This window comes from Capra hircus, chromosome 13, assembly GCF_001704415.2.
Source record: "Capra hircus breed San Clemente chromosome 13, ASM170441v1, whole genome shotgun sequence".
Classification (NCBI taxonomy): Eukaryota; Metazoa; Chordata; class Mammalia; order Artiodactyla; family Bovidae; genus Capra; species Capra hircus.
In genome coordinates, this window is record NC_030820.1 from 54,246,081 (window position 1) to 54,271,320 (window position 25,240).

Consider the following 25,240-nt stretch of genomic DNA (forward strand, 5'->3'; position numbering starts at 1 on the left):
GACCTCGTCCCCATCCCTGCTCACCCAAACCTGATCTGGGTGTGCCCGCCTCCACTGAGTATGCAGCCCTTGGGGAGGGGGGTGCTCACCTCCCTGGCCTGGTCCATGCCACGCAGAAGCTCAGAACCTGGGCCAGGGTGTCTCTGGCAGCCTGCAGAGTAGCCCCAGAGTGGCATTGTCCCGGGACAGCTCCTGCTTCCGTTGCTGGAGATGATGGGGAGAGCATGGGAGGTAACAGAACAGAGGTGAGGTGAGAAAGTAAAGGGGTAGGGGTGACGGGGTGACGAGTCTGAGGGGACAGGGCCAGCTCTCTACCAGGGCTTCCTCCAGGCGCTCCTGGTTGCGGCTGTTGAGCTCCTCTGCCTCCCGTGTGGTGCCCACTGCCCGGTTCAGGGCCTCCCGCAGGTCCATGAGTCCGGCCTCATGCCGGGCCAACTGGTCTCGGGTGTGTGTGACCAGCGCCTGGTTTCTCTCCCAGCGTCTGGTCAGCTGCTCCTGCACACGGTCCAGCACTGGCAAGGCCCAGGGTAGGAATGGTCACTCGGCAGTGCCCCCCAGTGCCTGCCAGCCCCCATCCGCCCTACCAAGCTGACGGGACGCCAGTCTGGACTGGCCTCAGCCCCAGGGCCCTTCCTACTCTGCCCTGCTGGGAGGACCCCACTCACATCGCTGGGCCTCCCCCAGCTCGGCCTCAGCGGCTGCTCGTGGAATCCCCAGGTCACGTGCCCGCATCTCCTGGAGCAGCCGCTCCACTTCGGCCAGCACCCGGCGCAGCTGCTCACCCGATGGGATTGAGGCATTGGCTGGTGCCAGGCGGTCCGTCTGGGACTCTAGCTCTGTGGGGGTTTGGGGAATGGGCTGTCAGGGCCCAGGGCTGGCCTGCTGCCAGGCAGAACTCTGCCCACTAGCTTCCATCCAGAAGCCCTGGCCAAGCCTCTTCAGACACCCCACACATGAGCTGGCAGGCCTGGACAGAGATCCTGCTCCAGGCCACGACTCTGAGGCCTGCCTGGCCTCTGGTCCATGTTCGCCTCACCTCCGGCAACCCCCACGGCAATACCCCCACCACTCCCTCTGCTCAGCCCACTCCTTGGTCCCCTGGTTTTACCATCCCTCCTCCAGCCCAGCGCTCAGTTGCAATTTCATCTCCTAGACCCTAACCTGGGCCTGGTCCCTTCTGATCTCTTCTTGTGACACGTGTCAGGTTTTAACTAAGGCTCACCCACCACTTTTACAACTTTGCAGGGACCACCTGCCCTCTTGTTCTGGCCACGTGGGCTGCCCCTTCCCCTCCCTACTCGGACCTGCTGTTTCTGTGACCAGGGCGCCATCTCCCTATCTAAACACCCCAAAGTGTGTTTAGAGGCCAAGCCCCCGAGGCACACCCCTGCCCTCAGCTCAGAACATCACTCTGCTCAACTCTCCTCACCCGCCCAGCTGGGCGCAGTGCCTACCGTTCAGGGCAAGGTCCACAGCCGGACGGCTGCCAGCAGCGTCTGTGCCCAGCCCAGCGTGGCCTTGGTGCTGTCAGTAGGTGGCTGGCTGGGCTCGGGCGTTGGTGGCCTGTGAACAAAGTGCCCCATCAGGCCTCAGCCCCTGCTGGCTGAGAAAGCCTGGAGCCTGGCGGAGGACCTTGAGCCTGAGCGAGGTCAGGGGTGATTCTGGGTGGTTTGGGCCTGAGGAGAGAGACTTCTCAGGGAGGGTTTTGACTGAGAGGAGTGGGCTTCTCTGGAGGAGGACTATTCCAAGGGGTTCTGGGCGGAGTCCCCAGGGGCCTGCCTGGCCATCCAGATGCTGAGTGTCCTGCCCAAGGCTTGAGATCTGTCGTTCCAGTGCCTCCAGCTGCTGTGTGGTCTCATAATGGGGGCCCGGGGGCTCCGGAGCTGGCTCTAAGGGAGAAGAAGGTGAGCCTGTGACCCAGGACAGGTAGGCTGGGGGCCAGGAAGGCTGGGGGCCAGGAGAGGGTGTCTGGGGGTCGGGCAGGGCAGTACCTGCAGGTCGTGATGGAGGCGTTCAGCCTGTGCAGCCTGGCCCAGGCCACAGAGCTGGCGTTGATGCCACTCAGCTGCTCCCGATGGCAGGGAGAGGGGCGCCGGCTCGCTCCAGGTCGTCCAGGAGCAGGACCACACAGTGGTCACACACTGTAGGCAGGGGCAGGTGGGTGCGGGGGAGGGGGGCAGGGAGGGCAGGGGCCAGCACGGAGTCACAGGGGCGTCAGCATGGTAGAGATGGTCACTGGGGCTCACAGAGATATAACAGGGTACTGAGCTGGGCTGAGGGTGATGAGGTGAGTGGGAGGTTAGAGGTTAGCATGGGGTCTCAGGATCAACAGGAGGACAGTTATGGGGTCTCAGAAAACAGAGAGAGAGCTAGGGCCAGAGGGCTGCTCTGGAAGTCGAGATGAATGTCAGGTCACCAGGTCAGCAGGGGGCTGGGACCTGCACTGCCCCAGGGCAGGGTAGCAAGGTGTGTTCTGGTGCGCAGGGCAGTGGGCAGGGCAGGAACACACCTTCACAGTGCACACCGTGGCCCCAGTCCTCCTGGCACGGGCACCTGGTGCTGGTGGCTGCAGGTCTCACAGCTTCCCCACTGAGCCCAGGAGGGCACGTGCAGCGGCCCGTGTGCAGGTCACAGTGGCCCCCCTGGCACTGGCAGCCTTGGGTAGGAGGGGTGGGAGAGGCAGGTGTAGTAGCTGGCTAAGGACCCTGGGGGTACTCGCCATCCCAAGGTACCCCGCCTGCTCGCACTCACGCCTGCAGCCCTGCTCGGGGAGCCCCCAGTGGCCGGGGGCACACTCGCGACACTGGGGCCCCCCGTCCCTGGCCGGCAGTGGCACTGCCCACTTTGGGGGTGGCATTCGGAACTCTCGGCGGCTGGTCCACAGGCGCATGGGCGGCAGCCCTCCAGCCCTCGAAGCCAAAGTGTCCTTCCTGGGGGCACAGACTGCAGTCACGGCTCTGCCCAGCCCTCAAAATCCACCTTCCTTCAGCCCTGGAGCCATGAGGCCCCGCCCACACAAAGCCCCTCCCCTTTAACCGGGCCCACCCACAACAAGCCCTGCCCCTATCACCCTGAGCCCCACCCACAAACTCCACCCCTCCTACCAAGCCCTGCCCCTATATCAAGGTCCCGCCCCTCCCAGGCAGTGCTACCTGACAGCGGTCACAGCGCAGCCAGTCACACCTGCCTTGCAGAGGCAGCGTCCACTGTGAGGGTCACAGGCCTCTGTCCCGCATGGGGAGCAGTCACATCCTGCAGAAAGTCACCCTGGGAAATCACCCTAGCTTCTTCCTAGCCCTCGGAAGCCCTTACTAGGCTCCTACTCCACATGCACCTTCTTCCTGCCCCAAAGGAAGCCCCCAGACACTTACTTTTCACCGCCTCCCTGCTCCATCCAGGTCCAGACCACACAGCTGCCTACTCACTGTCCCACTGTGCCCAACTTCGCTGCAGCCCAGGCTCAGCCCCAGAGGAGCCTTTGGGAGCCCTGCCAGAGTCCTCCTGGGAACCCCACCCTCAGGAGAGGCCAGAGTTTCCAAACAACCTCTGGCCTGGCCATGGGGGTGCCTGGTCGTGAGCTTGGGCGCCCTGGTTAGTCCAACCATCCATGCTGCCTCGGCCCAGGACATGGGAGGACACCCCTCATCCCTGACCTCCCCGCTTACGGGTGCAGTTGCCGGGCAGTAGGGCGTTGCCATAGAAGCCAGGGGCGCAGCTCTCGCAGCGGGCCGGTGTGTGGCGCAGGCAGGCCGCGGCAGGCGCCTGTTAGGGGGTCGCAGTCACTGAAGAGCATGTTGGGGTCACCGTTCCCGCTACAGTCACAGGGCTGGCACGAGCTGCCCAGCACCAGGGGGTTCCAAAGAAGCCCGGTGCACACCTGGGGGGGAGGCGTGGTCAGTGGACGGCACTGGCTCAGGCACTCAGTGCCCTGGGCCCTCAACAGACCCTGCCCCACTCAGGCACTGCCACCCAGCTCACGCTCACAAGGAGGCCCCAGCGTAGCCGGGTTTGCAGAGACACTGGGTGCGCCCCCTCTCAGGATGCAGCCCGTCGCAAAGCTGCAAAGATGGAAGTGGTCATCACACACTGGCATTCTCTGGGCAAGCACCTGTGTACTCAGGCCAGGCCGGGCATCAGGTGCCGGGTCCCCACCTCATGGGCCCATCTGGCTGCACTGGCCTCTACAGAAGGCAGTGTTGATTCAACCAGGTGTGGGGCTAGTATTCCGTTCTGGGTCTATAAAGACTTTGGGCCACCAACCAACAGTCGGGACCCGGGATGGCTGGCCCAGCTTACTTGTTGGAAGGCACGCCAGGGGGCAGGGCAGCTGATGCAGGGGCTGCAGGGTCCTCGGACCCAGTGCGCACGAAGCCGCCTGCAGCGCTCACAGTGGTCACCCTCAGTGTTGTGCTGGCAGCCTGGGCAGAGGGAACAGTTCAGCACCCACAGTGGAGGCCTCACTCCCACCAGCTCCATCCCCAGCCCTGCAGGGTCTGTGCCCAGGGCACCACCCCTGCCTAGACCTCAGCATACCCACAACCACGGACCCAAAGGTGCCCTGGCCTTCCCTCCTCTGTGCCTTTGGTGCCTGCTCCCCACCCGCCACAGGCCCCACTTACCACACAGACGCCTGAGCCAGGGAGGCAGCGGTCTGAGTGGCCGTGGCACTGACAGGGGATGCAGCGACCCAGGAAGAGACCTTTGATGTCCCGGTAATAGCCAGGGGCGCACTCCTGGAGTGGGTGGGCACTGGCGGTCAGGGAAGGAGCAGGGCCACCTGACGTGGGGGCAGAGCAGGGACCGTGCTCACAGGTCAGCCCTAGGGGTCCTGACCCTGACGGGCTGAAGGCACGAAGTCAGAGCCCACAAAGCCACACAGAGGCCCGGCTCAGGGCACCCCCAACCCCCATTCTCCTCTAGACACTTCCAAGTGAGCGAGGGATGCCCCACAGGTGAGATGGGAGGAGGTGAAGTGGAGCTGTCTGGTGAACTGTGGATGTAAGATGAACTGGGCCCTAAATGAGTGAAGACCAGCTAGGGCACACAGGGGCCGGGCAGGAAGCAGCCACAGTGGATGAGCAGATGTCGAAACAGCAGCCGCGCTCAGCCTGAGGCGGGGGACAGGCTGAGCTGCTGCAGGGTGGTGCCCAGGAGGCGTAAGAGGAGTAGTGGGGTGAGATGGAGGCAGAGGCCAACGTGCGGACGCTCGGGACATGCGGGCCGGGGAGGGGGGCCACTTGGCCCTGGTGCCCACCTCCACTGCCTCACCTGGCACGAGTCCCCACGGTAGTTGGCAGGCACATGCATAGCTCCACATTGCTGGCTGGAGGCCCCCACCCATCTCACTGGCCACCTCCAGCGCCACCCTGCGCAGGGAGACGGCCGAGGAGGCCTGTGAGAAGAGGGCACGGATATGACAGCTGAATTCCTCTCCCCCTTACATACCCCTCACCCCAGGAGTATGAGCACCTTGCTGCCAGCCTGGATGGCGCCCGGACACCACTGCTTGAGAAGATGCATGCCTTCTCCCCAGCGAGCAGCAAACTAGAACTGGTAGAGGCTGCTGAGGCCCACGCATGGCAGCTGGACCAGCTGGCGCTCAACCTTTCCAGGTATGGGGACCCAAACAGGATGCCGTGGGTGGGGCAGAGCTGGTTTGCAAGGGCTCTTCAGCGGAGGCAGCCGTTGTTCCTTTAGGGGCTGGGCAGAAGTTGGGGCCCAGGTTGGCAGATAGGAGCAGAAAAGGTACACTGGGTGGTGGAGGGTCATGACCTAGGCCGGGAGTCTGGGGCCAGCAGGCAGGCAGGCCTAGCAGCTGTGATGGGGAGGCCCGTGAGCTGGGCTGAGCTCCTACTCCAGCCTCAGACCTTCCCCCGCCTCCCCTCACAGCATCATCCAAGGAGTCAACCAGGACCGCTTTATCCAGAGGGCCATTGAGGCCGCCAACGCCTACAGCAGCATTCTGCAAGCTGTGCAGGCTGCCGAGGGCGCTGCTGACCAGGCCCGGCAGCAGGCGAGCCACACGTGGGCGGTGAGGCCCGGACCCTCCCACCCCCACCCCCACCCGCAGCCCTGGCTGCAGCCCCTGTTCCTGGCAGCCCCTCCAGGCAGGGCTAAACCATATCCTATCCCCGCGTCTGCAGATGGTGGTGCAGCGGGGCCTGGCGCCCCGGGCCCGGGAACTGCTGGCTAACAGCAGTGCCCTGGAGGAGGCCATCCTGGGGGAGCAGCGGAGACTGGACCTCGGTGAGAGTCATGTCCCGAGGGGCGTCCCAGCTCTGTGGGACTCTTGCCCTCCAGCTACGTTGTGTGGGGGTTCATGGATTGTCACTGTGAGAGTCAGGCTGGCAGCTGCCATGGGTGTGAATTTTCCCCACTGCCCGGGCGAGTCCGCTCCTGGAGCCCAGCAGAGGCCCACCCACCCTGACTTTGTGACCAGGCCCCAGGACGTGGAAGGGCCTGGGGAGAAGACACAAGGACCAGCTGATGGTTCTGCTGTCCTGGCTGAGGGCCGTGTTTGTGCCAGGCCAGTGGGGAGGGCCAGGCGGGGGTGAGCACCTCTGCTGTGAGCACCTCAGGGTGCTGGTTGCCATGCACAGTGGCTTAGCTTTTCTGAGTCTCCATTGTTTCACCTATAAAATGGGGACGGTTGCATTTACTGTGGGCCTAGGAGGCTGCTCTGAGACTTGGGGTGCAGTGCTTTCCCCCAAGCCGATGGCTCTTGTGTCCAAGTGTCTCCCTCTGACTGTGTGTGTGTGAGCCTTAGCGCTCCCTGGTCAGGAGAACTGAAGTGGCAGTGCCTGTACTGTGGGGGCGGGGGCTCCTCAGGATTGAAGCTGTCTCCCCCACAGCACGGGCCACCCTCCAGGACACTGGGACCCAGCTCCGCGATGCCCGGGCCAGAAAGGAACAGCTGGCGGCCCGTGTCCGGGAGGTGCAAGCCATGCTGGCTATGGACACAGGTAGGGTGGGGCTCCTCCCTGCACTTCCCCCACCTCTTGTCCCCAGAGCTGAAGGGGCACCTGCCCACACGGGCATCACCCCACCAGCCCTGCCTGTCCAGTGGGGTCACCATCCAGGAGGGAGGCCAGAGTGGTTCCAACCCTGGGGACTCTCCCCAATCCTAAGGACTTGCTTCTGGTCGGGAACCAGACACCAAACAAACGTCACCCCCAACGTCAGCCTGGGTAGCAAGCGAAACCAGGAGGAAGGGGGAGCATTTGGAGAGAGAGGACGCGGGGCGGGTGGGGAGGGTACAGGTGTTCAGTGGGCTCAGAGGTGGCGGCAGCAGCAGAGGTCAGTGTGGCTGGAGCTGGACGCCCAGGAGACACTTCAAGGGTCCGGGAGGGCTCAGGGCACAGGAAGGATCCCTGCTGACTCGAGAGGGACCCTGCCTACCTGGGGGCCATGGGGACTCTGGAAGGACCTCAGGAGAGATGGAGTGGTGGGGCGGGGGACCCACCAGGGGGAGATGAGGCGGAGCTGACTCAAGCAGGCCTCAGGGGACTCCACTCAGGCACGTGGCTGGCACAGGAGGGCTGTCTATCTGGGAGAGGGTGGCAGGTGAGTCTCCACCACCCTGAGGTTCTTACAAGGCAGGGGGGCGGGAGTTAATTCCCTGCTGCTGGTTCTGTCAGGGGGTCTTAGTGGTCTCCCCAGATGGGGATGAGGGCCCCCCTCACTGAGCCTGCACACGGTCCACTGCAGACGAGACAAGCAAGAAGATAGCCCATGCCAAGGCTGTGGCCGCTGAGGCCCAGGACACAGCTGCCCGCGTGCAGGCCCGGCTTCAGGACATGCACCGGAATGTGGAGCAGTGGCAGGGCCAGTACAAGGGCCTGCAGAGCCAGGACCTGGGCCGTGTGGTGCTTGATGCTGGCCGCTCAGGTGCGTCCTGGGGCACAGTGCCCCGATAGTGGGTGGGCCAGGGTGGGCAGGCCAGGCACGCAGGACCTCCTTCCCCTCTGTTCCCTGCCTGCAGTGTCCACCCTGGAAAAGACGCTGCCACAGCTGCTGGCCAAGCTGAACCTCCTGCAGGACCGCGGGGCACACAACGCCAGCCTGGCTCTGTCAGCCAGTATCGGCCGTGTGCGGGAACTCATTGCCCAGGCCCGTGGTGCAGCCAGCAAGGTGGGTGCGAGTGCCAGGGCCAGGTGAGCATCTGGGAGACCAGGAGGCGGACACTGACAGGCCGTGTGTCGCCACAGGTCAAGGTGCCCATGAAGTTCAATGGGAGCTCAGGGGTGCAGCTGCGTACCCCTCGGGACCTCACCAACCTCGCCTCCTACACTGCCCTCAAGTTCTACCTGCAGAGCCCAGAGCCCACAGCTGGCCAAGTCACGGGGGACCAGTTTGTGCTGTACATGGGCGGCCGCCAGGTAGCAGGCAGGCTCTGCGGGCTGGGTGGAGCTGGGCCCCAGGCTGGCGCAGGTGGGGTGCCTGAGGCCCTGCCCCACTGGGTCTCCTGTCGCCCAGGCCACTGGAGACTACATGGGTGTGGCTTTGCGGGGCCAGAGGATACACTGGGTGTACCGCCTTGGTGGGGCAGGGCCTGTGACCCTCAGCATTGACGAGGACATTGGGGAGCAGTTCGCGGCCATCAGCATTGACAGGTAGGACGCCCAGTCCCCACAGCACTCCGCCACCTCCGAGTGTGGCCACGTGTCCACACCTCACCTCCCACCTCTGCCCTCAGGATCCTCCAGTTCGGCCGCATGTCTGTCACGGTGGAGAATCGGATGGTCCAAGAGACCAAGGGCGACACGGTGGCCCCTGGGGCTGAGGGGCTGCTCAGTGTCCAGCCGGACGATTTCGTCTTCTACGTGGGGGGCTACCCCAGCAACTTCACGGTGAGCCTGGCCAGCCTGGGTGCGCAAGCCACCCTGCCCACCTGTCCCATGAAGTCCTACTTAATGTCTGGCCCGAGCTCCCCCTGGGGTCTGCCCTGACCACGCACTGTGCCCACAGCCCCCCGAACCCCTACGCTTCCCCGGCTACCGGGGCTGCATTGAACTGGACACACTCAATGAGGAGGTGGTCAGTCTCTACAACTTCGAGAAAACCTTCCAGCTGGACACAGCTGTGGACAAGCCTTGTGCCCGGTATGTGTGGTCTGAGCCGACCCTCACTTTGACTCTGCCCACCCTCAACTGACCCTCCCACTTCTGACCGGCAGCTCCAAGTCGACCGGGGACCCGTGGCTCACAGATGGCTCCTACCTGGACGGCTCTGGTTTTGCCCGCATCAGCATGGAGAGCCAGCTCAGCAACACCAAGCGCTTCGACCAGGAGCTGCGGCTCGTGTCCTACAGCGGCATCATCTTCTTCCTGCAGTATCAGGCATGTCTGCTGTCCATGCCCCTATCCTACCCCCACCATCCACGCCCCCTGCCTGCCAGCTGTCCATGCCCCTGCCTGCCTGCTGCCTGCGACACCTCCCCTGCCCACCTGGCTGTGCTGACCCTCCCCTTTCCCCAGGACCAGTTCCTGTGCCTGGCTGTGCAGGAAGGCAAACTTGCGCTCCTCTATGATTTTGGCACGGGCCTGAAGGAGGCCGACCCGCTGCAGCGACCTCCGCCACAGCTGACTGCAACCAGCAAGGCGGTAAGGCCAGGTCCAGAGGAGGCCCTGGGTGGGGAGGGACAGTGGGGGTCGCAGCTCCTCTGAAGGCGCCCACCTATGCCGGCGCCTCCCAGATCCAGCTGTTCCTGCTGGGGGGCAACCGGAAGCGCGTGCTGGTGCGCGTGGAGAGGACCACGGTGTTCAGCGTGGAGCAGGAGAACATGCTGGAGCTGGCCGACGCCTACTACCTAGGAGGCGTGCCGCCCAGCCAACTGCCTGCCAGGTGAGCACTGGCCTGGGGTGGGGGTGGGGCGGTAGGGCCTGGGGAGGCCACGACTGCGGCTCATCCCATGGACACTGGTGCCTGCAGCCTGCGGCAGCTCTTCCCCTCTGGAGGCTCCGTGCGAGGATGCATCAAGGGCATCAAGGCCCTGGGCAAGTACGTGGATCTCAAGAGGCTGAACACCACGGGCATCAGCGCTGGCTGCACCACTGACCTGCTGGTGAGCCCCCTCCCACCCCCGGCCATGTGCATGCCCTTTCCGGCTGCCACCGCAGGCCCTCACGGTCGCCCTGCCCACAGGTGGGACGGGCCATGACTTTCCATGGCCACGGCTTCCTGCGCCTGGCACTCCCCAGCGATGCCGTGCCCCTCACGGGTGACGTCTACTCTGGCTTTGGCTTCCGCAGCAGCCAGGACAGCGCTCTGCTCTTCCAACGAGAGTCCCCGGTGCGTCTGCCCCACCTCCAGGGCACCAGGGTGGGGGCGTGTGGCCAGAGGGAGTCTGGGCCCCCAGCCTGGCTCACTGACCCAGCCATGCTCCATAGGGTGGGCCATGCGAGGTGACCCTGCAGCAGGGTCACGTGACCCTTCGGCTGGCCAGGACTGAGCTGAAGACACAAGAACGTTTTGATGATGGGGCCCCCCACTACGTCACTTTCTACAGCAACAGCACGGGGTGAGCCTGGCTTACCTGGCCTCTTTAGGGAGGGGGTGCAGAGCTGAGGGTTTAGGGACAATACTCTGCGGGTTGGGCGGCAGGGTGGGGAAATACCACTCTCCCCACCAGGGTCTGGCTCTACGTGGACGACCAGCTTCAGGAGATGAAGCCCTACCGGGGGCCACGGCCCCAGCCTCAGCCCGAGGGGCCCCCTCAGCTCCTCCTGGGGGGCTCGCCCAAGTCCAGTGACATTCGTAACTTCAGTGGCTGCATCAGCAATGTTTTTGTGCTGCGGTGAGTGGAGTGGGCATGGGGCGGGGGAGGGGGGGCGGTGTTTGCTGGCAAGAACCTGCTGACTTGGCCCCAGCCACTGACCTGCACCCCTCACCCTCTGCAGGCTCCTGGGGCCTCAGCGCGTGTTTGACCTGCAAGAGAACCTGGGCAGCCTCAATGTGAGCTCAGGCTGCGCCCCAGCCCCTCACGCCCAGCTCCTGGAGCAGGTCCCGCAAGGGCTGCGGGCCACCGTGTCTCGGAAGGTAGGGTACAGGAGGGGTGTGGGCGGCGGGGCTGGGGTGGGCAGAAAGCCACCTCCTCATGTTCCTGCACCCCCATCCGACTCTCCCCAGGCTGCCCGCCGAAGCCGGCAGCCTGCCCAGGACTCTGCCTGCTTGCCACCTGGGTCCCTCAGGACCATCCGAGACGCCTACCAGTTTGGGGGTCCCCTGACCAGTTACTTAGAGTTTGCACATGTTCCAGCCTCCCCCAGTGACTGGTAAGCCTGGGTGGGGACCAGGGTGGGGGGTGCCACGGTGGGGTGGAAGTAGGTAGGGTACAAGGCTGATGCCCGTGCTTGGCTTCCAGGTCACAGCTCTCCATGCTCGTCCGCCCACATGCCCCCCGAGGGCTCCTGCTCCTTGCTGTCCCCCAGACAGCCAGCAGCCCCTCCCTAGTTCTCTTCCTGAACCACAGACGTTTTGTAGCTCAGACCGAAGGCCCTGGGCCCCAGCTCCGAGTTCAGAGCCGCCAGCGTTCACGCACTGGCCAGTGGCATACGGTGAGGGACTGGGAGAGGGGACACAGGGCGGGAGGTAGGGGGGACATCTGGGAACTCCCACCCTGATGTGCCTCTCTCCACCCCCAGGTGTCCGTGCGCTGGGAGAAAAGTCGGATCCAGCTGGTGACAGACAGGGTCTGGGCCCAGAGCCAGGAGGGGCCGGGCTGGCAGCACCAGGGACAGCAGGGCCCCCAGCCACACACGCTCTTTGTGGGGGGCCTTCCTGCCGGCAGCCACAGCCCCAGGCTCCCAGTGAGCACCACCTTGCCCAGCCTCCCACCCCTCCCCAGCCAGATGCTATCCATCTTCCTAGCACCCCAAGGGCCTGACCCCAGCTCACTCTCTTCCCACAGGTGGCCATCAGCAGCCCTGGGTTCAGGGGTTGTGTGAAGAGGCTGAGGCTGGATGGGCGGCTCCTGGGGTCCCCCACGCGGATGGTGGGGGTCACACCCTGCTTCTCAGGGCCCCTGGAGAAGGGCCTGTTCTTCACAGGCAGCGGGGGAGCCGTCACTCTAGGTCTGTCCCTGATTAGTGCCCTCTCAGTCCTCTTGGGGTGGCCAGGGGGCAGAATAGTGACACCAGAAAGGGTGGGGCCTGGGACCGAAGCTCTCCCCCTCACGGCCACTCCTTGCAGACACCCTGGGGGCCACACTGCCCGACGTGGCCCTGGAGCTGGAGGTACGGCCCCAGACAGCCACCGGCCTAGTTTTCCACTTGGGCCAGGGCCAGACGCCCCCATACCTAGAGCTGCAGGTGCTGGGGAAACAGGTAAGACAGGTGTGAGCTGCAGCCTCAGGGTGGGATCGGGGCTGGCAGGGCCCTCCTGACTTCTCCCACCCCTAGGTCCTGCTGTGGGCAAACGACGGCGCTGGTGAGTTCTCCACGCTGGTAACACGCCCTGCAGCACTGTGTGATGGGCGCTGGCACCGACTGGCAGGTGAGCCGGGGCCTCTCCCAGTGGGAGGTTGGAGACACTCCTGACCCCCACCTGCTGCAGAGTCAAGCCTGGAGGGACTCGGCAGGGGTCAGCCGCAGGCCCCCAGCAGGGAGGGTGGCAGGGATTTAAAGCCAAAGAAACAGGGTGAATAGCCCCTGGCTCTGTGGCTGGCGAGATCCTTCTGGCCTGGTCACAAGGAAGCTGTGCTTGCAGTGACCAAAGGCGGGAACGTGCTCCGGCTGGAGGTGGACCAGCAGAGCAACCACACCCTGGGCCCGGCGCTGGCCACCTGGGCCAACACCCTGGTGCCACTACATCTCGGGGGCCTGCCGGGTGAGTGCGGCCTCGGCCTGGGGGCAGGGAAGGGGGAAGGCTGCCCTGGGCACCAGGCGCTGAGGTTGAGAGCGGGGAGCCCAGGCCTGATGAGACACAAGCCTCTGCTCCAACCGGGCCCTATCCCCCCCCACCCCCCCCGCTCAGAACCCTGGAAACGGCCTCCCTACAACGGCTGCGTGCGGAATCTGGTGCTGAACCAGGTGTCGGTCACCTGGCCTCGAACTGCGGGCGTGCAGGGGGCAGTGGGGGCCAGCGGCTGCCCAGCCACGTAGCACAGCCACCCCCGGAACCCCAGCTGACAGCTCCAGCAGCCGCACGAGGGGGTCTCCTGGAGTCAACAGGTGGTCTGCCTCATCAGGCAGGGTCTTGCCCCCCAGAACCCTCAGCCCCTCCACCCAGGGTGCAGACACCACCACCCTCAGCTGGCTTCTTAGATGAAGTCTGTGTGTATTTATCTAGACTCCAGATTCTATGGGTAATAAAGTCTTATTTCTGGGAGTGGTTTTAAGTTATGTCTGACTTCCTAAAGGAAAGGGTAAATAACACTGTAAAATGGGTGTTTGTATTTTTTATCTTTCAATTTAATTATGAAATTTCCCTTCCACCAATATTCAATAGGAAAGCTATAAATCACTGGCCCCCCTGCTTCTTGAAACAAAAATTAAAAAGTAACTTGTGTAACTGAGTGTCGACTTTAAATGTAGAAAAAGAAAAGCAGCCCAGCGGGTCTGGAGGCCCGAGCCCAGCACGACTGTCCCTCTGAGTCGGAACGCAGGCGCAGAGGAGCTTCTTGCACCCAACTCCCGTCAGCCCACCCTGGCACGCAGACAATCCAGAGTTGGCAGATAAAAGAAAAGACTTTTACTGATTAGCACGTTGGGGCAGAGGTGAGAGGGTGTGATCACAAACGCCACTACTGAGGCCAGATGACCTAGGGGTTGAGCCCTCGTGGCTGCAGGCAACCTAATCCAGGCTCATGTCCTCTTCTTCGTCCTTCTTGTCCTTCCCATCGCCCTCCTGCTGCTCGGGGCTGGCGCTATTCTGCATGGCTTTGGCAAATGCTTCCACGTCTAAAACGCATTAAAAAGCCTGACGTGACCTTTCCAGCCCCGGGCCCAGCACTGCTGACCAGGGGACGGGAGGTGAAAGCTAGATGGAGGCCAGGGTCATCGGACTAGGCATCCTCTGCACATGGGGGAAGCCTTTCAACTACAAGACAATCTCTGCCTCACCTGTGGCCGAGGGGTGGGGGCGCAGGTACTTACCACCCTTGTTGGCGGCCTCCACAGCCTCCGCGGGCAGCCCAAACTGGCACATGAGGGGGCCCAGCTGCCCTGAGGCCAAGGCCGCACTGAACATGCCGAGGGCCTGTGGGAAGAGCCAGGCACCTGAGTCCATGAGAGCGCTGAAGGGGACCTCAGGAACCAAGATGCTTGATGCCAGGGGCTGTGCTGCAGGCAGGCCAGTGTCCCCTACACCAAGCTTCCCGCAGGACACCTGGGCCATGTGTCTACCTGCTGGAACTGGGGTGAGGTCAGCGTGTTCTGGATCTCCTCCGCAGTCTGCGGCAGGGACTCCCCTGATGGCAGGTAGGGCAGCAGGCGCTCCTGGACATCCGCGTTGGCAAGGATGGGGGCCATGATCTCAGGTGTCAGCACACTGGCCAGGTCAACTAGGGCACAAGCAGTGGCCGTCAGCGGCTGGAGGCCAGCCAGAATGCCCATGAGGGAGGACAGTGACACTCAGCTGTGAAACTTCCAGGCGTGGTGTGGTGAGGTGAGGTGAGGCGAGAAGCAGGGGCAGAGGCTCAGTGTTACCTTGTTGGCCGCCTCCTGGCCCAGCCGGCACACTCATGGTGGCCAGGATGCTCTGCAGGTCGCTGAGCTGGATGGGCTGGGCGGGGCTGGCTGCTGTGCTGGCTCCGTCACCTGAGCTGGGCGCAGGGCTCGGGCTGGTCGCTGAGGCAGCTGCTGGAGCGGAAGGGGCTGGGGTGGCGCGAGTGGAGGAGGTGGTGGAGGACGGGGTGACCGCTGCTGACTGGCTCCGGGAGCTGGGGAGAGCGAGGGAACACTGGAGGGCGACATGCCCACAAACGCACCACAACACATCCATCCTGCCCCAGACCTCCTTGCGCTGCCACGTCTCTGGGAGAAGTCTGAACCATGAAAAGGACAGAGCCTCCCCAGGTGCCTACTCTGTCCTTCAGCATCTCCTACGTCCAGCCTCTGTGAAGGAGGCAACACCTGGTGAAACCAGAGAGCCAGGGGTGAGGCTCACCTGGATGAAGAGCTGCTTGCCGGAGGCCCTCCGCTCCCCAGTAAGCTGGCCAGGCCCGGCCCGGTCAGGGCCCCCAGGCCACCTGCAAGGAGCAAGGACACGCAGTTCAACACTCACGCCTGGCTGGAGGCCCCATCCCCCACCACAGAGCAGACCCCCCAGCACTACAGCCCAGGGACAAGCAGGGGAAGGAGCAGAGAGAGCCTGTCCGCGGGGGCCCAGGGCCGGACTCCTCAGGCGTGTTCTGGCAGCTTAACCCACTAAATCTATCACTTCTCCATCCCATGACACTACCAACGCACACACCCTGGTTCAAGGACAGAGTCCAAATTCAGTACAAAGTAACAAGCATTTCCCCAACAGACAAGCCAACCTGGGAGACCAGGGGACCTAGGCAGGATCCCTGTAGCACGTTCGTAGGCCCTGCTCCTCAGCCAGCTGTGCTCCCCTGAAGTATGGAATTGTGTCCTCCCTGGGGGCCCTGGAAGGCCTTGCCTGCCTGGTGCCAGGTCAATCCCTAAGGCAAACCAGGTCCCTGCCCAGGGAAGCCAGCACACAGACATGGCTCAGACAGAGCTGACTAGAAGCTGCAAGCTGCCCGACTCTGTTACTAAGAGGCTCCCAAGCCCGCGGCGTGTTACCCAGTCCTCCGAGGCCGGCGGGTCCGATGAGCTGCATGAGCTGGCTGTGGCTCATGTTCCCCAGCAGGCTCTGCAGGCCACCCTCCCCTGCAGGACAGAAAGTGCTCAGATAGGGGCTGCGGTGGCCAGGGGCCTCCAGCTGGGTCTGCCCCTACCCCTCTGCCGCCACCAGGGTTCTGGAGGCGGCCCCCATCTCAGCTGCCCCTGAGCTGTGCGCTGAGTGTCTCCTGCCAGGAGCCAGCGCAACAGGGCTCACAGATGGGTCACCAACTGAAGACAGGAGCAAGGACCAACTCCGGAACCGCCCCAGGGGGCTCCTAACCTGGATCCTCCACCTCCACTTAGCCACCGGCCCGCACCACCCAGGGTCCACGTCAGCGGAAACCGACTCCAACCTCACAGCACATCCGGGAAGGTGACCATTACCGCCCAGCGCAGACAGCTCGTGGCCTCCACTCCCACTCGCCCCCAGGGCTCCGGGCATCGGCGGGTTGTTCAGATACTCGTTGACTTTCCGGCAGTGCTCCTCATCCTGGTCTGTCTTGGGCTCCTGTAGGGAGGACACAGCAACAGGCACAACTGAGCAGCCCACCCATCTTACAGGGAGGAGACTGACGCTCTAGGAGCACCTGGCACACAAGCAACCCTATCTTCCAGGATGAGGCTCTTCGTGTGACCATCTGAAACCACAAATCCCGGATGTCCCTGGTGGTCCAGTGGTTAGGACTTCACCTTCCACTGCAGGGAGTGAGGGTTCAAGCTCTAGTCAGGGACCTAAGATCCCACATGCCTCAGGGCCAAAAAAGCAAAATATAAAACAGGAAGCAATATTGTAACAAATTCAATAAAGACTTTAAAAATGGTTGTCAAACTTTTTTTTTAATTAATTAATTTTTTACTGAAGGATAATTGCTTTACAGAATTTTGCTGTTTTCTATCAAACCCCAAGTCCAAATTTGTTTTTTTTTTTTTTTTAATAAAACCTCAAATCCTTCAACGCATGTAATGCTGTAAAATAACCGTTATCACACCACTGTCACCAACCAGCCCTGGCCTGCAGCCCTCCAGAGTTAGCTGGGCGCTGACAATGAGCACTTGGGCATGCAGGGGGTCATCAGGCAGCATCCCCCTGAGGGCATCCCCAGAACTTCGAGACAGAGCACCCATGATGGGTGCACTGCCACCCAGAGAAGCTTCCGGCCTGGGCTTATGACCCTAGAGGGGGCACTGGGAGACCAGCAAACCACAGGCAGAGATGGGACCCAGCCCAGAAATCACTCCTGTAAGTGACCCAGGGACTTGCAGCCTCGAAAAGGTCCCCAAAGCCAAGCTACACACTCTGGACTCTGGCAGAGCCCGCTACAACAACCCCCACCCCACACACGGTGACACTCTTAAATCTTTTGGTTCCATGGCAAGCAGGGTCAGCACCAGCTGGTAAGTGAAAGCAAATTCTACCATTAGAACAGCTAATTCTGATAAGCTGGCACTTTTCAAAAATTGCGTTTGAAAATAAAGTAACATAGGTCAATCAAACAATATTTTCTGGGTACCTACTATATGCTAAGCATTGAGCCTGGGTCTCCTGCATTGCAGGCAGATTCTTTAGCACCTGTGCTACCAGGCAAATCCTTTATTTTATACACTGAATAGAATTAGAAAACAGACCTAATTACTGCCTTCGTGGAATACGACTTGTATATGAAGGGGTTTGGGGGGAAGAAAACCCCAGAGAAACCCAAAGGCCCCATGAGCAAATTTCTAACCTAAGTTTATGACAAGATTTTAAGAGAAAAAGTAAACAAAACCTGCATACCTGCATCCAGAAGAAGAGTCGTTTGGACCCTGCCTTAAACTTGAGCACGTAGACCCTCCCGCTGGGGCACTGTGGCACGCGCTTGAACTCACAGTCATCGGGGAAGATGATCAGATCCTAAAGAGAGGCACTGCTGGGCCCCAGGACCTCCAGAAACACAGGCCAGGCCAGGGCCTGGGGCTGTGTGGCGGGCTGGGCAGAGGCCCCGGGACACAGAGACCAAGCCTCTCACCAGCAGGGTCTGTGCAGGGCAGACAAACGAGGGTCACAGGCACCCCAGGAAGGTCGTGAGGGCCAGGAGAGGGGCCCGGTACTAAACAGGGAAGGGGGGTTTCCGGCTCCTGGAGGATTTTTGATAGAGATGTTTTGGGAGCAACATTCCAAGATGAGCTAAAAAGTCAGCCCTGACCTGCTCCTGAACTTAACAAAAGAAGATACTGTCTGAATAAAATGACCGCTAAAGAAAGCTTTCTAGAGGGCTGTGATCAAGGTCAGGATTTTTACACGATTTCTCCAATTTTAGGCACCTGATCTTCAGAGCTTTACATGTACACCCGGTGTAAAGACAGACGAGATGGACATAATCGTTAAGACCAGAAAGCCCACAAACAGATCCACATACCCCACCAACACACTCCAAGTTGTCAACCAGTGGTTTCAAGCCCAGAGTGCGGTGTCCTACTGTGAAGACCACGATGCCCTGACCGTTGGGGGGCGGCGGGGGGGCAGGGTAGATGTCCTCAAGACAAGGTTCACTCCCAGACACTTACATCTTCCACGTTCCCCGATGTCCTGTCTTTCCAGCAAAAGTGAATGAGGGAGTCATCCGTCTGCTGAATGTACACAAGCCCTTTCCGTTTATCTGGGGTGACGGTAGTTCCTTTTAATGACATTTTTCCGGCCCGAAACTCCACCAAATACTTGTTGGAGGACCCACGGGAGCCTGGCACCAGGCTTGGAAACAGAGCTCCTGAAGTCGTCATCCTAAAAGAAGCACCACCGCGCAGGCCCGGTCACGACCGCGGACACCCTAACGTCCTCCTCCAATGCTGCGCTCAAAGAGCAAAAGGAAAGCGCTTCTCGCAGCCAGGCCAGGCCAGGCCTCGCCTCAGACGCCCGACACCTGCAGCCAACTCATTCCGGGGTGGGCCGGCCCACGGGGCCAGGTTCTCAGCTTCTGCTCCCGTTTCTCAAACCCCGAAATTTACCTGTGTATCTAAAGCGCATGGCAGCTGGGGACCCTCGTCAACACCACGTTCCGTACATTTTAAATAATCTATTAACCTGCGGCTCCGAAAGATTTAAAACCTCGAGCTGGGCAGACAGGCCGCTAACACGCTGGATGGCAAGCCAGAATTAGGCCTAACCCTCGCTGCTACCGGACACACGGCCGGTAAACTGCAGCGCGGCAGGTTCGCTTCCCTCGGAGAGAAAACCCGAGCGAGCACCTGGGGAAACGCGAGCCCGGCGGCCGGCGAGGACTTTGCGCGGGTGAACACCCGCTCCCACCCGCAGGCCCCACCGCCCGGCACTCTCGGCTGCGGGGGCCGCGGGCCCGGGGCGGCGGCCGGGGTGCCCGAGAGCCCCAGTCCGCGCTTGCCCCCGGCCTCTGCAGCCCGAGCCGACCCGGCGCCAGCCCGGGGACCGCCGACGTCGCAGGCCCCGCCCCCGACCACCCCCATAACCGTCCCCGCCCCCGACGACCCCGCACCTGGCCCGCGCCGAGACTCCGCCGAGAGGCGCCGTCCGGGTTCGCTCTTCCTCCTCAGCGCCTGCCGGGCCCCGCCGGAAGACCCTGCTCACCCCGCCCCTCCCGCCGCTCTCGCCGTTGATTGGGCTCCGTCAGGAGCGGGGCGGGCGCTAGTCTGCGGGCGATTGGCGAGGGCCGCCGCCCGTCTCGCCACCAGGCCCGCCCCCGCGCCGGCGGCTCTCTTCCGGAGGAAGCGCGGGCCGGGGGCCCGCGGGCCAGAGCGGCCCCTATTGTTGCTGTGTCATAGGGGAGCGGCGGCGGCCCCTGGCGGCGACGCCGGGAACGGCGAAGCGGTCGTAGGCAGAGCGGCTGGCGTTGGATCTGGGACCGCGAAAGGGGCGGGGGCACCTGCGGGGCGCGGGGCAAGGTGTCTCAGGTGTGCTGACCGTGCGGGACGCCAGGTTCCTAGACCTGGGGAGGTAGTTGCCGGCTAAGGGGAGGGGATGTCATAGGACGGCGGGGCCGTGCGGTGTCTTCGCGTCCCTGGGGGAAGGTGACTGCAGCCCTGGACTCAGGTGCGTGGTCCCAGCGTCCTCCCGACGAGCGATGGTCTCCTGGGAGCCCGTGCGATGCACAACGCCGCTGCTCTGCGCCCCCAGACCCTCTTGAGAACTACCTTCCACCCTCCCTGTGCCCTGGGGGTCCCCCAGCCCCCGCAACAGTGACGGCGTGACTGTGTCACCATCCTCCCCGACCCCCTATAATCTGCCGACAAGGCTGCTCCTTCATTCCTTGTCTGGTGTGTAATGTGTGCAGTCTGAACCGAATGAAATCAGTTGTCCTGCACACACTGGAGGAGGGGAACGGAAGCGCTGCCCTCCCATTGCCTTTACTCCCCTTCACTTACACTTTGTAGTTTCTGCAGAGCAGCACACACCTGGAGCCCATGCTACAGATAATGTGTGACTCCCCAGGTTACAGTCAATGGGGTTGCAAGAGCAGGACACGACTTAGCTGGCCCCTACCACCAGCACCGCAGAGGAACCTGGTGGGCTACAGTGGTCCATGGGGTCTCACAAGAGCTCGCCACCACTTAGCAACTAAACCACCACCATCATCTATATGTAAAATCCATTTTAAAGCTTTTTTTTTTAAAGGTATAAAAGTGAAAACTATTCTTTTATTCAACACTGTTTTTAAGATGTATCTGTGTTGACACATGCAGCTCTAACCTAGTCTATCTTACCTCCTGTGTAACATTTTGATGGATAAAACACCACAAGTTCTGTACCCACTGCTTTGTGATCTAAAGAGTCTCTTTTTTTTTTTTTTTGGTTTGGAAAAATAGAGCTGGTTTTCATTTTAAAATATTTATGTTGATAAGAAATGTGTTTTTTAAATTAATATTTTAAAATTTCTAATATGGTAAATATCCATAGATAAAATCCATGTATGCAAAAGCTCTATGGGGATCCTTGATAGTTTTTGAGAGTCTAAAGAGTTCCAGAGACCAAAGTGATGGGAACAGAGACCCGTGAAGAAATTCAGTGGCCTGTGACTGGGGTCATGACATCTGCAGCAGTGCCATCCCACGCGCTCTGTGAAACCAGGAAGAAGACAGTAAGAAAACCACCTGGCTTCCCTGAGAAGGGACTGGCAGGCAGGGGTCAGTGTCCAAAGTCTTGGGAAGTGCGAAAACTGCCAGCAGAGGCCACAGGGAAAGCAACTTTCTAGAGCCTGAAGACACTTCTGGGCAGTGACTACAGTGAGGCCTCCTATGAGTACTTCCTTATACCAAACCAAGGGAGCTTGTGTCCTGGGAGGCTCAAAAGAGAAAGCTTTATACACTTTCACTGGTTTCTGTGAAAAACCAGTAAGGAGACAAGCTACCGGCAGATGGCCATCGTGGAGGCCAGTCCACGTGCCCCCACCGCCCACCCCTGCCCCAGTATGGACTCTGTGAACTGGGCCCCGCAGCAGAAAAGCAAACCAGTCCCTCTCCCTGAGCCTCGGCACCCTCCCCCAGGCGAAAGGCAAGGGGTGCAGTGACTGTGGGCACTCCAGGGAGGGTCGACAAGGAAGCTGGCAAAGAAGTGCCCGGACATCTCCTAAGGAGGGTGTACAGATGGCCTGATGTGCAGGAAAGGATGGTGGACAGCATTATTCATAAGGGAAATGCAAATTAAAACACATGAATTCGGTTCAGTTCAGTTCAGTCGCTCAGTTGTGTCCGACTCTTTGCGACCCCATGAATCACAGCATGTCAGGCCTCCCTGTCCATCACCAATTCCTGGAGTTCACTCAGACTTACGTCCATCGAGTCAGTGATGCCATCCAGCCATCTCATCCTCTGTCGTCCCCTTCTCCTCCTGCCCCCAATCCCTCCCAGCATCAGAGTCTTTTCCAGTGAGTCAACTCTTTGCATGAGGTGGCCAAAGTACTGGAGTTTCAGCTTCAGCATCATTCCCTCCAAAGAGATCCCAGGGCTGATCTCCTTGCAGTCCAAGGGACTCTCAAGAGTCTTCTCCAATGCCACAGTTCAAAAGCATCAATTCTTCAGCGCTCAGCTTTCTTCACAGTCCAACTCTCACATCCACACATGACCACAGGAAAAACCATAGCCTTGACTAGATGGACCTTTGTTGGCAAAGTAATGTCTCTGCTTTTCAATATGCTATCTGGGTTGGTCGTAACTTTTCTTCCAAGGAGTAAGCGTCTTTTAATTTCATGGCTGCAGTCACCATCTGCAGTGATTTTGGAGCCCCCCCAAAATAAAGTCTGACACTGTTTCCACTGTTTCCCCATCTATTTCCCATGAAGTGATGGGAGCAGATGCCATGATCTTAATTTTCTGAATGTTGAGCTTTAAGCCAACTTTTTCACTCTCCACTTTCACTTTCATCAAGAGACTTTTTGGTTCCTCTTCACTTTCTGCCATAAGGGTGGTGTCATCTGCATATCTGAGGTTATTGATATTTCTCCCGGCAATCTTGATTCCTTCTTGTGCTTCTTCCAGCCCAGCGTTTCTCATGATGTACTCTGCATATACGTTAAATAAGCAGGGTGACAATATACAGCCTTGACATACTCCTTTTCCTGTTTGGACCCAGTCTGTTGTTCCATGTCCAGTTCTAACTATTGCTTCCTGACTTGCATATAGGTTTCTCAAGAGGCAGGTCAGGTGGTCTGGTATTCCCATCTCTTTCAGAATTTGTACAGTACTTGTCTTTTTTGTGACTGACTTTTGTCACTCAGCATAATGTCCTCGAGTTTCATCCATGTTACAGCACGTGTCAGAATCCCCTTCCTAAGGCTGAGTAATCTTCCACTGTAAGTATGTCTGCATCACGTTTTGCTTATGCGTTCATCAGGGCAGGAATGCTTGGGTTGTTTCCACGCCTCAGCTACTGTGAATAATGCTGTTGCGAACATGACTTCCCAGGTGGAGCCTGTGGTAAAGATCCTGCCTCCCAATGCAGGAGACATAAGAGACCCTGGTTTCATCCCTGGGTAAGGACAATCCCCTGGAGAAGGGGATGGCAACCCATTCCCGTATTCTTGCCTGGGAAATCCCATGGACAGGCTGCAGGCTGCGGTCCATGGGGTCGCAAAGTGCTGGACACGACTGAAGTGATTAAGCGCACATGAACATGATTGAACAAACATCCCTTCAAGGCCCTGCTTTCAGTTCTTTGGGGGTAAATACTCAGAATGGAATTGCTGGATCATATGGTAATTCTATCTTTAATTTTTTGAGGAACTGCCATACTGTTTGCCACAGTGGCTGTACCATTGCATTCCTACTAACAGTGCACAAATCTTCCTGTTTCTCCACATCCTTGCCCAAACCTGTTCTCTGGTTTTTTTTTTTTTAAATACTGGCCATCCTAATGGGTGTGGTATCTCATTGTAGCTTTGTTTCTCATTTCTCCAATGATTAGTGATGTTGAGCATGTTTTCATGTGCTTATTGGCCATCTGTTTATCTTCTTTGGAAAAATGTTTATTCAAGTCCTTGCCTATTTTTAAATCAGCTTTTTTTGTTGTTATTGAGTTTTAGGAGGTCTCTGTATATTCTAGATATTAATCTGTTATCAGATGTTTGATTTGCAAATATTTTCGCCCACTCTTTGGGTTGCCTTTTTACTCTGATGTTAGTGTCTGAGGCACAAAATATGTTTAAATTTTCATGAAGCACAACTTGCTTATTTTTCTTCTCTTGTTGCCCGTGCCTTTGGTTTTATAGCCAAGAAATAATTGCCACATCCAAAGTTGTGAGCTTAGTGTTCTATCTTTTCTTCTAAGAATTTATTGTTTAGGTCTCACATTTAGACCTTTGATACATTCTAACTTTTGTAAATGGTGTGAGGTCAGGGTTAACTCCATTCTTTTGCATATGACTATCCAGTTTTTCCAGCACCATGTGTTGAAAAGACAGTCCCTCCTCTCTTGAACCTTGCTATTAAACTGTGTTTGTTGATAGTGTTGATGGTTACAAGATGGAATGTCAACTGTACACAAGGATGAGTATCATTGTGTGTCAAGGTTTGAATTCCACTTCCTCCACTCACCTGCTGTGAAGGCTCAGGCAAGCCCATCTCCCTGCACCCCCTCTTCCTCCTCAGTGGGTGGGACTGGATGGTAATTTGGGGGCTAGGCACCCAGGACAGGAGGCTCAGGCTCTGGCAGGCCTGGGTGCTCTGTGGTCCCCATCGTCAGACATGGTGGCCATGGTGGAGGCCCCACCTCTATGTACGTGGGCATTCCCAGGGCAGGCCCGGAACTCTTGTGGATACTGGATAGCTCACCCTTCTGGAAAGCACACAGCCACTGGGCACCTAGAGCAGCGGTCGGGCACAGGGACCACCAAGTCAAGCTGGCTGACACTGTATTCTGGGTATTTCATTGCTTCTGGCAATGGGCTACAGCCCCCGGAGAACCCAGACCCCTTCTTCCATCTTACGTGCCCCTTAGCCCCCTCTTCACTGTAACAAGAGTTTTCTGAAACAGTGTTTGCTGGGTCAGTCCTACAGGACTACAGTCCAAACGTCTGTCGCCTGGTCTCCAGGACACGTCCACAGCCAATTTGCAGTCCTTTCCAGAGAGGCCAGAGCAGCAGACAGTGAAGAAGTGTTCAATCCAAAACAAATGTCAGCTGCCGCCCTTTGCAATGAATCTCTATTCAAAACCAGGGTTTAACATCTATCTCCACTGACCTGTCCAGTCCTCCCCCCAAATCTGCGAATGACTGATTCCATTTTCATGGATGAACACTGACAGTTACTACATATTATAAAATTATGACAATAAAGCTACTTCATTACGTGTTTCTTGCCTGACCTTTTCCTGCTGCATGGATAGGATGAACTGTGCCTCCAGCGATGGAGGGAGGACCCTGTGTGTTGTCGCCCTCTGCAGAGACCAGGGAGCCCTTTGCCAAGCCTCTGGTCCAGGACAGCCAGTTCAGAGAGGGAGAGGAACAGGGCCTCCAGGCAAAGGCTGACTGTCCAGGAAGCTTGTACCAGGAGATTTTGAAATGGTGTCTTCACTTTGTGAAACCCTTATGCTGAGAACACACAGGATAGTGAAGCCCAAAGATGACGAAGATTGAGGGAAAGGCCCCCTAATGTCCTGTAGCAGGTTACAGGCCCTGCTGTCAAGGGACCCGATCTTCATGCCCACTTTGGACACAGGAAGGTCGTTCAGAACATGAAACCAGGTTCAGCAGGAACTTTCTGTTGACTGGACTCTCCTGTGGGGCCAACAGCTCCCCTCGGGCCACAAGGCTTCACTGAGCCAGCCCTCCCCTCCTGGCACAAGGGTTGGCAGGATGCGGGAGCTATCCTCGCTTCTGATTTTTGAAAGCTTGTTAGCATTGTAAATGGCAACCCACTCCAGAATTCTTGTCTGAAGAACCCCATGGACAGAGGAGCCTCGCAGACTCCTGCGTCCATAGGGTCGCAAAGTGTCAGACAGGACTGAAGTGACT

General features: G+C 59.4%; 2 protein-coding genes across 2 annotated transcripts; one reads left to right on the forward strand and one right to left on the reverse strand.

Moving 5' to 3' along the window:
• LOC108637403 (laminin subunit alpha-5-like) lies at nt 6,893-13,506 on the forward strand (the record flags this gene model as incomplete). The annotated part of the gene is given in 23 exon segments (XM_018057586.1): nt 6,893-6,962; nt 7,708-7,887; nt 7,982-8,130; nt 8,208-8,378; nt 8,476-8,612; nt 8,696-8,849; nt 8,968-9,101; nt 9,176-9,338; nt 9,477-9,602; nt 9,695-9,843; nt 9,931-10,063; nt 10,144-10,290; nt 10,389-10,519; nt 10,631-10,795; nt 10,899-11,037; nt 11,128-11,273; nt 11,363-11,555; nt 11,643-11,807; nt 11,909-12,071; nt 12,190-12,323; nt 12,399-12,492; nt 12,706-12,825; nt 12,973-13,506. Coding segments are annotated over 23 exon segments (3,240 nt in total). The 3' UTR covers nt 13,101-13,506.
• Nucleotides 13,392-19,450, reverse strand: ADRM1 (adhesion regulating molecule 1). Its single transcript, XM_018057587.1, has 10 exons — nt 19,274-19,450; nt 18,333-18,546; nt 17,563-17,679; nt 16,173-16,296; nt 15,747-15,833; nt 15,106-15,187; nt 14,646-14,878; nt 14,343-14,500; nt 14,094-14,196; nt 13,392-13,898 (listed from the first exon to the last, which is right to left on the reverse strand). Exons 2-10 carry the CDS (start codon nt 18,543-18,545, stop codon nt 13,792-13,794), a joined length of 1,224 nt encoding a protein of 407 aa, XP_017913076.1. The 5' UTR covers nt 18,546; nt 19,274-19,450; the 3' UTR covers nt 13,392-13,791.

Bases quoted from the DNA above. Each gene is read 5' to 3' on its own strand.
- ADRM1 (XM_018057587.1), bottom strand. From the start codon at position 18,545: ATGACGACTTCAGGAGCTCTGTTTCCAAGCCTGGTGCCAGGCTCCCGT. The intron at 14,879-15,105 runs GTGAGCCTCACC...CGCTCTCCCCAG, and splicing joins GCAAGCAGCTCTTCATCCAG to CTCCCGGAGCCAGTCAGCAG. The intron at 13,899-14,093 runs GTAAGTACCTGC...AATGCGTTTTAG, and splicing joins GGAGGCCGCCAACAAGGGTG to ACGTGGAAGCATTTGCCAAA.